Genomic DNA, 14,277 nt, shown 5'->3' on the forward strand with positions numbered 1-14,277 from the left:
GCACAAGCATCCTTTCAATAGATAGGGGCATGTTGTAGAAACATGCAGAGTAAGTCAGAGTGCTCTGCAGGGAAACTGGTGGGGTGATATGATTGGTCGTGTGCAAGTGAAGTCAGGGGGAGAATAATGAATATGTGTTGGAAGAGTTGGGGCAAGAGAGACGTGGTGGGGAGACCGAGAGGGAGGGAGGGGGGGGGGGGGGGGGGGGAGTGCTCTGCATGGAGACTGATGCTGTTGCCAGGGAACAGCAACCACATATAGAGGACCACTGAAAATAGCTGCAGGTTCCATCTAATGGAGTAAAGGGACACAGAGACTGGTGCTCAAATGTTTTTCCCCCCACGTTGAGGTTAGGTATTTAAGCAAAATCCAGAAAAGCTGCCTCCCCAGAAAGGATGTGGATGCAGGACTGGAAATGAATTAGAGGTAAGGAGGGGGAAATGGTTGTCCAATCAGAGGCTGAGAAAAAAGGGGGAGATAAAGAGTGAAATCATGATTCCAGAGCAGAAGCAGCCTCATTTAAGGAATTTGTATCTGGGTTGGTGTGGATGCAGGAGCTGAGAAGCACTGCTGTCGGCTCGCTCTTCACGGCCAGTCTTTCTCCAACAAAGGTGGCCAGAGGCGGAGGAGACCAGTAGGAGGAGGGAGGGTCCATCACAGACAGAGGTGCCCCCTGTCTCCAGACACCTGCTGCTGGCGAGCGGCTGATATTGAGGACACTGTACGACTGTGTCTGTGCATGAGTGTGTGTTTGTGTGTGTGTGTGTGCATGTGAATTAGCCAAAGACAGAGAGCAGGGTGAGGGGGAGATTTCAGCCCGACCGATGCTCCCCTGCAGGCGTGAGGGGATCAGGACTCTCTTCCCTCGCATCTTTGCATCTGTGTCCCAGCAGGAGGAGGAGGGAGGACGCACAGGCACGGACCACAGAGAGGGTTTCGAGGGGATCTTGCACCGCTCATGTGAGTCGACGTCCATGCATTTCTAATCTGCTTGCACCTTTTACACCTTGCATGAAAAGGGAAGGCAGTGGGAACCTTTGACTCTGTACTGGTAATGTGCTGCATATGTTTTTTCCAGCATTCATATTTCTACAATATATGACTGGAATGACAACAATGGTTGTACATGAACAGTGTGTTTAAATTACCTGTTGTAGGTTATAGACACATTTAATAATATGTTATATAATGATATATATATATTTATAGTCCATATTATCACTCGTGTTTGCTTCTTTTCCTGCCGAAATACTTCCCCTATATAAAACATGGCCGTCCTATAGCTTATACTCAACCTTAAGTGTTGCTGCCAAAACCACTAAAACCAATTGCCACTGTCGTTGACTCTTTGTGTTGCAGCATGGTTGTCATAATCCCACTCCTGGCAGGTTGTACCACATTTAGTCACGGTATCAAGTATAACCTTTATCACCGACTGGGAATCCTCCGTCATTCAGACACTGGGGATCTTTATATATAAGCAGAGAAGTACAATAGGACTTAACGTGCAGTTAAACAGCCACAGTTCACCAGCCAGTGCAGACCTGTGCTGCTGTTATTCATGTGCCACCATTGCATTGTGATACTGCAGCTGAATGTCAGCATCAAACCATGGAAACAAAGAGGCAAGAGTGCATCTAGAAACGCTTTTGATAATGCACGTGTTAACACATTAGTATTAAATCTATGTTGCTCTGCTGACTATTGTTATTTTCTTAGGGAAACCATCTTCACAAGCCTGTTGTGGTTTCTCAAAACCCCTGCACACTGTTTTAACTTTGTTTCACTCTCCAGTTTTCTTAATATATGTAATGTGCAAATAACCTTTTTTCTGCATGTTTTTTCCCCCAAAATCTTCATCACTATGTGAGTTCTGGTTTGAACTGAAGATTTTTCTATTAAAACCATTGGTTAAATGAAGCACGAGTGTGAACAGAGATCAAAAAGTCGGTGGCTGCATCAGTCGGGTGGAATTAAGCAGCAGCGAGCAGGGGGATTAAATGGGCTGAAAGTTGTCGTCCACCCTGGCCTCTTGAATTCCAACCAGCAGCGACTTCATATGTAATATTTGACTTTCATGAGAATAGAGCCGCAGAAAATGGGCTCTTTCCGACTCCGTCACATGCCTCTCACATGTGCCCCGGTGGGCAGGGTTATAAAAAGCCACGTGACCATGCAGCGTTGGTATCAGCCCCTAGATTGTATTGAAATTGTTCATTATTTGGGGAGAAAAATCCTCCCACAATGCCAACTTTTCAAACACGTGTCTCTGTGGTGCAGCCTGTTGTGAGGACACTCATTTCATTTGACAGCTTTCATCTGTTGTAAAGGATTTTCATTGAGAAGTGGTTCCTCTCTTGTCACCTGCAGGCCCCTGCTCTCCTCTCTGAGGGATGGGCACCACAGAGGCGACTCTACGCATGGAGAACATGGAAGTGAAAGACGAGTGGCAGGATGAAGACTTCCCCAGGTGGGTTCCTTTTTCATTTCTATTGGTCATCATCTGTTCTGCTCCATTACTGTCAAATATAGGACTGACGTTGAAGGTTGAGAATATACTGAAGAGAAGAGAAGCTTAACGCATCTCTGTGAGCTGTGGGTGTTCATGCCACGTGGCACATGTTTATGAATGTGTGTTTGTACGAGTATATTTGAGTTTAAAGGTAAATATTTAACTATCTAAGACTAAATATGCAGTTAATTACAGTTTGACTACTAGTTACCATTATAGGCTGAGTTGTATGACTTTCAGTTTGGTTTACTTTGTGTAGACTCATTGATATTTATATACATGTGTGCTGTGACTCTACCAAAGACGTTATGTTTTCATCTGTGTTTGTTTGTCATGACATTATGCACATGGTTGTGGTAAAGAAAGAACACAAAGATTTTCTTTAGCATTGTCCTACCGGGCAGTTTTTCTTTTACATTTTCATTCCTTTCTCAGAGAATAAGGATTGAATCTTGATGAAAAAAGCCAGGCATGTTTCATGGACTAATGAGTATGTTCAATCTGATTAACATGAAATGTGGATCCAGTGAATTTAAATGCGGTTCCATAAGGGGACATGCTGAGCTTTGGTGGAGATACAGTGCCTTGCATAAGTATTCACCCCCCTTGGACTTTTTCCCATTATGTACTGTTACTAACTGGAATTCAAATAGACTTAAATAAACTTTTTCCCGTTTGATCAACAAAACATGCATAGTACTTTGGAGGTGCAAAATAAATTTTATTGTGACACAAACAATAATGAGAACAAAAAAGTTGACATCTGTTGGGTGCATAAGTATTCACCCCCCTGTGTCAATACTTGGTAGAACCCCCTTTCGCTGCAATTACAGCTGCAAGTCTTATGGGGTATGTCTCTACCAGCTTTGCACATCTAGAGATGGAAAGGTTTGTCCATTCTTCTTGGCAAAAAAGATGAAGCTCAGTCAGATTGGATGGAGACCGTCTGTGAACCGCAATCTTCAAGTCTTGCCATAGATTCTCTGTTGGATTGAGGTCTGGGCTTTGACTGGGCCATTTTAAGACATTAACATTCTTTAATCCAAACCATTCCTTTGTAGCTCTGGCTGTATGTTTAGGGTCATTGTCCTGCTGGAAGATGAACCTCCGCCCCAGTCTCAAGTCTTTTGCAGACTGCATCAGATTTCTTCAAGGATTTCCCTGTATTTGGCTCCATCCATCTTTCCCTCTATTCTGACCAGTTTCCCTGTACCTGCTGAAGAGAAGCATCCCCACAGCATGATGCTACCACCACCATGTTTCACTGTTGGGATGGTGTGCTCAGGGTGATGGGCAGTGTTGGGTTTTCGCCACACATAGCGTTTTGCATTGAGGCCAAAAAGTTCAATTTTGGTCTCATCTGACCAGAGCACCTTCTTCCACATGTTTGCTGTGTCTCCCACATGGCTTCTGGCAAACTCCAAACGGGATTTTTTATGGATCCCTTTCAACAATGGCTTTCTTCTTGCGACTCTTCCATAAAGGCCAGATTTGTGGAGTAGACGACTAATAGTTGTCCTGTGGACAGATTCTCCCACCTCAGCTGTGGATCTCTGCAACTCCTCCAGAGTAACCATGGGCCTCCTGGTTGCTTCTCTGATTAGTTTTCTCCTTGTCCGACTCTTCAGTTTGGGTGGAGGGCCTCCTCTTGGTAGGTTTGCGGTTGTGCCATATTCTTTCCATTTTCTTATGATGGATTTTATGGTGCTCAGAGAGATGTTCAAAGCTCTGGATATTTTTTTATAACCTAACCCTGCTTCATATTTCTCCACAACTTTATCCCTGACCTGTTTGGTGATCTCCTTGGTCTTCATGATGCTGTTTGTTCAGTAATGATCTCCAACAAACTCTGAGTCCGTCACAGAACAGGTGTATTTATACTGAGATTAAATTGCAGACAGGTGGACCCTATTTACTAATTATGTGACTTGCAAATGTGACTTGTGAATGCAATTGGTCGCACCAGATCTTTGTTAGGGGTTTCACAGTAAAGGGGGTGAATACATATGCACTCAACACTTTTCAGATTTTTATTTGTAAATAATTGTGAAATCCATGTAATATTTCCCCCCACTTCCAAATGATGCACTATTTTGTGTTGGTCCATTACATAAACTCACGATGAAATAAATTTTAATCTGTGGTTATACCATGACAAAATGTAGAAAAGTCCAAAGGGGGTGAATACTTATGCAAGGCACTGTAAGTGCTCGAGTGACATTCTGCTTGAAATATTGACACTTTCTATTTTGGGAACTATTGATAGCCTTGTATTGTGTACGTTCTGCTTTCTGTGCATTAATAGGGCAATATTTAAACTGTATATCTATCCTCGTGTGAAATGATTAGTACAATGAGCTTTAAGGTCAGGCTGACATTTGATTTGATGTTCAGTGAGAGGCTCTGAAATAGGAAATCTGATCGATGGTCTGTCGCAGCAGGAGAGGAAACTGAGAAAAATTATTCATGCCATACATTTTATGTCAGTGCAATCAAAACAAAAGCAATTTAGAAATTGCAGGCATGGTGTTTGATGATGAGAGGTTTGAATGAAACTCTTGATGCGCAGAAAAAGAGCAGTCAAGAGAGAGACGTGTGATGCTAGTTGGTGCTGAGCTCCCTTCTCCCTCCCTCCTCCTCCTCATCCTCCTCCTCCCTCCTCCTCCTCGGATGGGAAGCAGGAAGCCAGGGAGCAGGTGCACTGTGGTCTCAGTCTACGTCATGTGACGCAGCAGCAGCCACTGATCAACAACACAGCATCGCCAGGAAAATGGTGGCAGGATTTTTGGTTAAAGGCAAACAGAGGCTGAGGAGTATTCAGCAGCAGATGGATTATTGAGGTGTAGCCTCAGAGTGCTACTCGTCCCCCGTCAGCTCAGAAGACTGTGAATGGTTCAACAAAGCAAACACAGAGGTGTGTGAGGTTAAAAGGCTCATTTGAATCGGCTCTTGACAAAACCAGTATCCTTTTGAAGGTAAGCATCATCAGTTCATCCTGATATTGATGTAGCTGCGCGACAAAGCAGCCATTATAAAAAGAGATTCTCTTGCTATTGTTGAAAGAATAAACCCCCATCAGTCTGTTATGTTCATAGAAAGGGGCTTCGATTCTGACAAAGGGGGTGTTGGACTGTTATTCAGTGCAAGGCTCCTCAGGGAATAGATTCAGAATGTTCAGCTGTGGTTGTGTCTCTGGGCTAAAGCCAGTGTTGTTGGCTGAGGAAGGGCACACACAGACAAACACACACACACACACACACACACACACTGTCAAGCACTGTGCGCCTGCAGATGGGTGGGAGAAGCAGTTGACTTTCACAGGAATGCAGCTAAAAACTGCCCCCTGCTGAATAACAGTGCGCTGTAGCTCCCCGCTGCAGCTCTATTAACACTTAACTGTACGAGTCTATTTTCAGTGCTGTGGTCTCTTTCGGTGTTGTTACTGATCGACACTAAACCACTCACGAAAGGCCATCTCCAATCAATCAATCAAACTTCATTTATAAAGCAGCTTGCGATCAAATCTAATGTGATTCAAAGTGGTTTACATGTGACTGACTAAACGCAGGGTGTTCAAAGGTATTTTAATGGGTAAACTGATTTTAGAGACCAGTTCATACCATTAATAATAAAAAAAGATAACAATAAAATATAAACAAGCAGTAAAAATAAAAAATGAAAAATGATTACATAAATTCCTTACAGGCAACTTCATAAGTATAACGTCAATAAAACCTAAATACATAAAAATATATGATAAGGATCCATATTGAATATTGGGTAAAATATACACTATTATTATTTAAAACAAATAAACTTGATAAAACACTACAATAAAGCCAGACTAAATGGCTTTTTATTTCATGTTAAATAATGTGCAAAGGTTAATTCACACACAAACACACACACTCACTTATATTAAGAGCAAGATGTTGACCTTTGACCATAGGTTGTCAACAGTAAATAACAGAGCTTTGTGGACACACAGAAGCCTTCTTCTCCTCTCTTCCACTCGTCTCTTTGTCATTCCTCCCCCTTTCCCCTCCATTAAATTTTCCGCCCTCTGTAATCTTCATCTCTCCCCAAAGAGATGGTAATTACCGTCTCTATCCTCTTCAGCTCGCAGCTCTTTTTAGTGCGTATAGCCAGATCAGGGACAACATCCATGTCTAATCCTATTCACAATGTTACATTTTGCTGGGTGGACAAAGTCATAGAGACCATAGCATGTTGGAGAACAAAAAAAAAATTCTGATTATTAATATTTATGCTTGCTTTACTTTAATTTTGATTTAGACTCACAGACTCACACTTATTTGGCAGAACTTTGACTTTGGGTTGTATTAGTATACAGTATATTTAATATTGAACCATATATTATTTTTAGCTAAGTCATGGTTGTTTATTTGTGCGTGTTTCCCTACAGACCACTACCAGAGTACGGAGACATGGATCCCTCCTGTGGTCTCACAGACAACAGAGGCTGTAAGTGTCACTGACAACTGGATCATCACTGATGGACGGATGAGTTCCTTCATGGTTTCAGATACAGTCTCCTCTCTTCACCTCTCCTCTGCAGCTCCCCCTAACTCCCTGAACGTGAGCCCTTCCGGAGGAGGAGATGGCGGCGGGTCTTCATCCCACCGTAAGCGGCGCACGTTGCTCGCCCCGGATATGAACCTGTCCCTGGATCACAGTGAGGGCTCTCTGCTGTCAGAGGACTTCCTGGACACACCGGACGATCTGGACATCAACGTTGATGACATGGATACACCAGACGAGACGGACTCACTGGAGTTCATCACCAATGGGAATGAGTTGGAGTGGGAAGGTCAGAGGTTACAAATATATTTGCACTCCTGTCAACTATACCTTTTATTCGATTTTATAACTCTCACTCAATATAACTCAGATTCAATATTATGTTTTCAGGTCATCTGAATACTGAGATCAGTTTCTCATGTACTGTATTAAGAATCTATATTTATTATCTAAATTCAACATAATGCATATCAGACTATTTGCTGAGGTTTGTAGAAATAGTGGAATCTTAAATCTAATATTAACTTTCCAATTCTAGTGTTTTATCTGATTTATTTCTTTGTTTCACTTAATCTTAATCTGATGGAATTTGGAATTAATTAATTTATGTTTCGGTACTTTTTATGTTAATATTTAAAAAATGTCATGTAAAACTGCATAAAATGAAGTCTTATATATATATATGGGTATATATATATATATATATATATGTATACTAGGATCAAGAAGGCATTTTTTTTATTGCACAACCCATACCCAATATGCTTTTACAATCTGAAAGCTGCATGCACAGAATGCGGGTGAAACTATATTTACATTTAGATTTAATCAAAACCTAACAAAGCACATACTGATTTTAATCCTTAGGAAGAAACACAAATATACACAAACATAATTTCGTTAAAGCTAGTGATACTTTAATCAATCACTCAGAATCTCTCTTAAAAGGAATAGACAATACATTTTACTCTTGGGACTGTGCAGGCTGTTGCATATTAAAGAAAATCCTATCTTTGTGTCTTTTTGTGTTCAGACGACACTCCGGTGGCCTCGGCCAAGGCAGGTCCCGCTAACGGCTCAGGAGAAGTGGACGAAGAGGGGAACACCAACAATGGACGCCTCTGGAGAACAGTAGTGATCGGCGAACAGGAGCATCGTATTGACATGCAGGTCATCAGACCCTACGTACGGGTCATCACACACGGAGGTCAGTGAAATCCATTTGATAACTCAATGAAGGCCTTACTCTCTAAATAAATATAAAAGATTAATTTATTCAGTAAAACAGACAACCTTTATTATTAATATATTACAACGTCATTATCAGGTAAACACCAGTGAGACAGACATAAAGATCTCATCATACCTCAGTTAACTTTTGCTGCTTTAACACTGTCTGTGATTTACTGGATCTTCTCTCATCAGGATATTACGGAGAGGGTCTCAATGCCATCATTGTGTTCTCCGCCTGTTACCTGCCTGACAGCAGCTGTCCAGATTATCACTACATCATGGAAAACCTCTTCCTGTGAGTTAAACACGACTGACTTTTACATTTCAAGTGCCAGCTTTGATGTCATACATGAATGGATTATCTATATAAATTTAAGCTCCCAAATCAGAGCTGACTGACCTACGTTCACCTTGTGGGAAATTGGACAAACGGTTCTCTAAGTGATCCTTTCATGATCCTTTTTCTTTACATACAATCATTCTGAAATGAGTGTTTAACCAATCTCCCCCCATCTGTCCTCCAGGTACATGGTGAGCAGCCTGGAGATGCTGGTGGCTGAAGATTATCTGATCATTTACATGAACGGAGCCACGCCTCGCAGTAAGATGCCCGGGATCAGCTGGCTCAAGAAATGTTACCAGATGATTGACAGAAGGTGAGGAAAAGGAGAAGCTACAGGAAAACAAACTGCTGACGACTTTTAGATGAAAGATCTGCCGACTGAATGGAGCTGTTGTTTGTGTTGTGATGGCAGATTGAGGAAGAACCTGAAGTCCCTGGTCATCGCTCATCCAACGTGGTTCATACGAACAGTCCTGGCTATTTCCAGGCCTTTTATCAGGTGATACACACAGACACCAATGACTGTATGGTTAAAGTGAGGAATCCCCAAATTCCTGTGCACAAGTTAGAATGCTTTTTGTTATTCTGATCAACGTCCACATGAATTATAGATATCTCTGTCATAGCTAATTAAGGCCCTTTAAGTTAATGATGGCCCTGCACATTTTGGACTGAATATTATCATATCTTTTTATTACACAAACTCTTTAAGTTACAATTTCAAAGAGGTTTAATGTGTTGACAACTGCCTTTTACACTCAAATGTAACACAAACTGTTCATTGATACATTATCAGTACTATGATGTTAACCTATGATTGTGTTGTTGTTTCCTCCTCATCCATCCACAGTGTGAAGTTCATGAATAAGATCCAGTATGTCCACAGTCTGGATGAACTGGCCGAGATCGTCCCCATGGAGCACGTCCACGTCCCAGAGTGTGTGGTGCAGTAAGTGTCTCTGACCACTAGATGGAGAAGTCGAGCTACAGGAGTGATTCTCAACCTGTGGGCAGTTGTGATACTCCTGCTGTATGTCTTCTGTAAAATGATTATTTCAATGTTATTTAATTGAGAGCGAAATTAAATTAATAATGCAAGTTTTCTGTAAATGGGCTGAGACGGAAGGATTTACTTTGTGAATTCAGGATATAACAGTGTCACTCATTTTCAGATTTGACGAGGAGAGGATTAATGTCCGGAGGGAAAGGTAAAATAGATCCATAATTGTTTTTTCTAATTTCGATAACAGCACTCAACTACATAAAAATACAATAGCTATAAAGAATGACACTCACACTGTCTGTGCCTGCAGGATGGAGCAGGAGCAGAGGCAGCAGGAGCAGCAACACTCAGTCCCTCAGGAGACAGTGAAAAAGTCTGCAAGGTACCAGTCCTCACTGGATTTAATTTCATATTTAACATTTATCTATTTGGGAAACTGTCTTCATATATGTGTGTGTATTTTTTCTCTCATTTTCAGGCCAAAGTCGGTGATAGCAGATCAATAGTTGTGAGAAGGACAGAACTCTGCAGGTGGGTAGTTTCCTCCACTTCTTTATTTATTATCCACAAGATGGCACTGTTTTTTTAAATGGAACCTCAACGTTACTGAATGCATTTCAAACTTGCAGCAATTCCACATTCCTGAGTAATGTTTTTATATATTTTAATACAGAAACAGGATTTAGAGCAGAGTTACATATTTCAAAGAGACTTTCTTAGATTGCATTAATTGGAATAGAATACTTGTATGCTGTAATGCTGCTTCAGACTTTATCTGAGCACAAGTTGTGGTATGTGCATGGGAAAGACATCAACACATCAACAGACCTTCTAAGTGGAGTTTGCATGTTCGTACTTCGGCTTCCTCCCACAGCCCAAACACATTCTGATTGGCTTCAGGTTGACTCTAGGATTGACCTTCATAATTAGCAGTGAGTTAATGGATGAATGTTGAGGATCTTTTGGGATCTTTGCTTGAGTTTAATCAAAGTTCTTAAGTTTTTCCTGCAGACAGCACGAGTTTGTAGTCGATGCAACACAGAACAAACCTTGAGGGAGAGCAAATGTCTGAAGAGCTGGTGTAAAATTGTGTCTATCGGGTCCAAAACGAAGGCAGCGTGATACGAACGGGATTTACATAGACAGCCCCCAGGAGTAAGTCCTATCCACAGCCACATAGAGTCTGAGTGTTAAAGAGTCTGAGCTGGTTTGAACCTGCTGGTTTAAGAATTTAAACGGTAGCGTGCTGTAGCTGTCTGTCCTGCTGATAAAGGTCAAACGACTGAAATTCCAATGATAGTGTATCCAGTGTGTCACGGGGTCAACATACAGAGACATACAATCATTCAAACTCACATTCACACCTAAGATCAATTTAGATTCTCCAATTCACCTCAGCCTAACACCTGCATGTGTTTGGACTGTGGGAGGAAGCCGGAGCTCCTGGAAAAATCTCCCAATAGACACGAGGAAAACATATACTCCAAAAAGAAACCCCCCAGCTTGGACTTGATTCTTTATGTATAACTCAAAATAATATCAGGCGGGGACAAAGTTCATAAATACATTTTATGGAATTACTAATTTTAATTTGATCGTTACTTATTGTTAATGTATTTATTTGACTTTAGCCTTAAAAGCAACATGTTTCTCATGTTACACTGTTTTGTAATTTTCATCTACCAACATCTCCTTCTCCTTTTAGCCAGGATGTGACTTAGGTGTTGAGAATGAAACCTTTGATTAAGAAGCAGCTTCCTTATCCCACCAACATCCAGCTGAAGATTTGTGCCATCGTCCTCCAGTTGAAGCTCTGAAAGCTCCATCTTTAATCCCTCTGTCTGGAACCCTGGAACCATCTTGTTCTTTCTCTGTGGGAGGTGTAGATATCACTGGGGAAGACGCTGCTCCACTGAGCTTCAGAACTTTGCAAGAACTGTTTCTTGATGAAAACTGTGTTCATCAGTTCATTACCCCGCTGTGTGGTCTCCCATATTGACATGTTGCATCATCCTGAGGCTCTATAAGCCGGGAACAAGGACAGAAAATCACTCTTCAATAACTAAAATAGTAGAAAGTTGTTAATAGGAGTAAATTCACTGCATTACCATAAAAAATGCAGATGTTTGTTTGAAATCAAAGTTGATTTAAGAGTTCTTTGCAACCTTTTCATTTGACAAGAGGGAGGTCTGACTTACACCTGAGGGGTTGAATAGAAACTGTGCTAGTGTCTGTGTGACATCACCAGATCACTGTGATAACACATATTTATACTGACGCTGGTGTGTCAATGTAATGCAGATATAATAATGATGTTACTCCATATGATCAGAGGCCTTCATCTTTTATTTTGTTTGCCACATAGCTGCTGTATACGTCAAATGCTCTCTTATTGTATTGACATTTTGAAGATGTTGAAATGTACTAACACTCTCCGACATATAGGGATCATTTAAAGTTCTTCTTCCGGATCTCACCGTTTCCTCTGTAGTCTTCCATCTGTCGTGTGACCTTATGTCACGATGTGCCTCAGTTCTCTGTGTGTTCATAATCATACATGTTTTAAGCTACCTGCACATTGATGAGTCTATTTTGTGTCACATGTGGCCACACAACAGATTTCATGATGTCATTATTTTGTGTCATACAGCCTACATATTCTGTGTATGGAAAATAGTTACCCACGAGATACAGAATAATGTGTGAAATCTGTGTGTAAGTGACGGCAGTCTAGACAAAATAGACTGATGTTGCATTTTATGCTTCTTTCACAGAGTTTCTTAAATGTCTACAATAAGCAGAACATGTCTAAATCATTTATAATAGACTTCATTCTAACAGTGAGCAGGATAACATTGTTTTCAATTACTTACCATATGTTCATTAGAAAAAACAATGTTTAAAATGTACATTTTAATTTAAATTTGAGCTGACATTTGTTGTCAGCTCAGATTGTGGAAACATTTTATCACTGCGGACGATGCATGATAATATGCAGCCTCTTCAAGGAAGGTCGCAGCTGAGGCATTTGGATCTCAATACAGAGGGATGCCGTTAATGTAGCGTATTCTTATATTCTTCCTGAAACAAGTCTTATTTGACATGTGCATTTCTTTTTTGCATGTATAATGCAATTGAATAGACATTTTCTGGGGATTCCTCCAATTCTTTCTCATCTTCAATTATTGTAGCAGGAGGAGAAGGAGATTTTATTTTTGTAAAGAACTGCCTGTATACTGTTGATATGTTTTGCACTGTAGGATTTTCTTCAATTTTATCATGAAAACTAGAGACTGTGATAGATTTATGTTTAGCTGTGTTTGTGTTGTTGTAAGAGGAGCATGACTGATATCATGCAGTTGTGTAGCTGTAAGTTCAGCAGGGACACACTTAAGTGTCTTGATAAAAAAACTAGGACTCATGACATATCTGTTTCTAAACAGCTATTTCAATTGCGATGCTCCTTTTCTTCTGTTGCCTTTCTGTTGTGGGAATGTTCAAGAAAAGGTTTTAACTTTTCACTTCTTTTCAGTCATTTCTGGATGTGATGATCACAGTAAATCAAACCTGAGCCGTTACATCAAACATATATGATCCCAGTACAGCAGCCATAGCCTGTTATATAAGGAAGGTTGTTCTGTTTATATATTTTTGGCTGAACTGAGTGCCTATTTTTGAGCTTAAAGAGAATCATATTAAGTAGAGGAATGTAAAGTTTAGCCTTTTTAGTTGTTAGGATTTATAGGTTATCTTAGTTAAGTTAAACCTGGTACCATTGCCAGGGTTTGCTGATGTGACCTGCTGTCCTTAACAGAAAAGCACAATGTCTAGATTATTACAAATAGTTTGCCTACCATTTGTCTGCTGTAAAACGTTCGCTCGGATTTAAATGGGAAAGATTATTCTTTCTAGGTCGCCATGATTGTTTCTTCCATGTAAATATAAGTCAATAAATTGTTGCTCCCAAATTCTGCTGTGGTGTTTGTTTATAGACCAGTAAAAAGCAAAATATATTTTACTCAAAAAATTAATATTGGACTGTCATGCTTCATCAACTCTAAGATTAACTGAGTTAAACTTAAAGTATAATAGTTTATTTATTGAAATTCATGTGCTCTAAAAGACAATTCAATTTGCTGTCATGCTTTCAATCACATATTTCTTTTGTCATTTTTTTAGTTTAGGTCTTAAGTTTTAATTCTTGTGAGTACATATTTGGAAAATAGGAATATGTGTGGGAAGATACATTTTAATCTTGGGATCATGTTATTTCAATACAATTATAGCTAGCTCCTTTCCTTAGTATTCTCAATAGTGTAACTACTGAGTTGATAAAAGAGGGAAAAGGGAACCACCGCTATACAGCAATTTGTCCAGCCATTCATAAATGAATCCATAAATGAATCCATCCATATCTGTTATGAGGGATGTGTGATGAGCTGAAGCCAATCCCAGCTGACTTTGGTCGAGAGGCGGGGTACACCCTGTACTGGTTGCCAGTATATCACAGGGCTGACATATAGACAAACAACAAACAGCCATGTAATTTTAGCATGTAATCAACTAACAAACATTGCTGTTACACATTCATACGGGTTCGTAACACAGAGCAGCAGAGGATCTGTTCATATGAATGAGGTAATG

At 40.4% G+C, this 14,277-nt stretch overlaps 1 protein-coding gene across 4 annotated transcripts; it reads left to right on the plus strand.

Annotated features, from left to right (window-relative positions):
- Positions 1-206: 206 nt before the first annotated feature.
- On the plus strand, positions 207-13,592 carry atcaya (ATCAY kinesin light chain interacting caytaxin a). 4 transcript variants are annotated; one of them, XM_053430131.1, is made up of 14 exons: positions 207-426; positions 555-960; positions 2,371-2,470; positions 6,939-6,997; positions 7,092-7,343; positions 8,088-8,261; positions 8,480-8,582; positions 8,812-8,943; positions 9,043-9,129; positions 9,481-9,579; positions 9,803-9,838; positions 9,944-10,015; positions 10,112-10,164; positions 11,339-13,592. In XM_053430131.1, the coding sequence occupies exons 3-13, from the start codon at positions 2,394-2,396 to the stop codon at positions 10,137-10,139; spliced, it is 1,119 nt and encodes a 372-aa protein (XP_053286106.1). In that variant the 5' UTR covers positions 207-426; positions 555-960; positions 2,371-2,393; the 3' UTR covers positions 10,140-10,164; positions 11,339-13,592. The 4 variants fall into 4 exon arrangements, with proteins under 4 accessions (XP_053286106.1, XP_053286104.1, XP_053286107.1 ...); XM_053430129.1 differs by having other exon boundaries at positions 207-960; XM_053430132.1 differs by having other exon boundaries at positions 207-960; positions 11,343-13,592.
- Positions 13,593-14,277: the final 685 nt, after the last annotated feature.

Source organism: Pleuronectes platessa, chromosome 9 (genome assembly GCF_947347685.1).
Source record: "Pleuronectes platessa chromosome 9, fPlePla1.1, whole genome shotgun sequence".
Taxonomy (NCBI): Eukaryota; Metazoa; Chordata; class Actinopteri; order Pleuronectiformes; family Pleuronectidae; genus Pleuronectes; species Pleuronectes platessa.

What these genes read in the sequence shown, in the direction of transcription:
- atcaya (XM_053430129.1), top strand. Translation starts at nt 2,394, where the DNA reads ATGGGCACCACAGAGGCGACTCTACGCATGGAGAACATGGAAGTGAAA. An exon ending in TCTCACAGACAACAGAGGCT is followed by an intron (nt 6,998 to 7,091) that starts GTAAGTGTCACT and finishes TCTCCTCTGCAG; the next exon opens with CTCCCCCTAACTCCCTGAAC. An exon ending in ACGGGTCATCACACACGGAG is followed by an intron (nt 8,262 to 8,479) that starts GTCAGTGAAATC and finishes TTCTCTCATCAG; the next exon opens with GATATTACGGAGAGGGTCTC.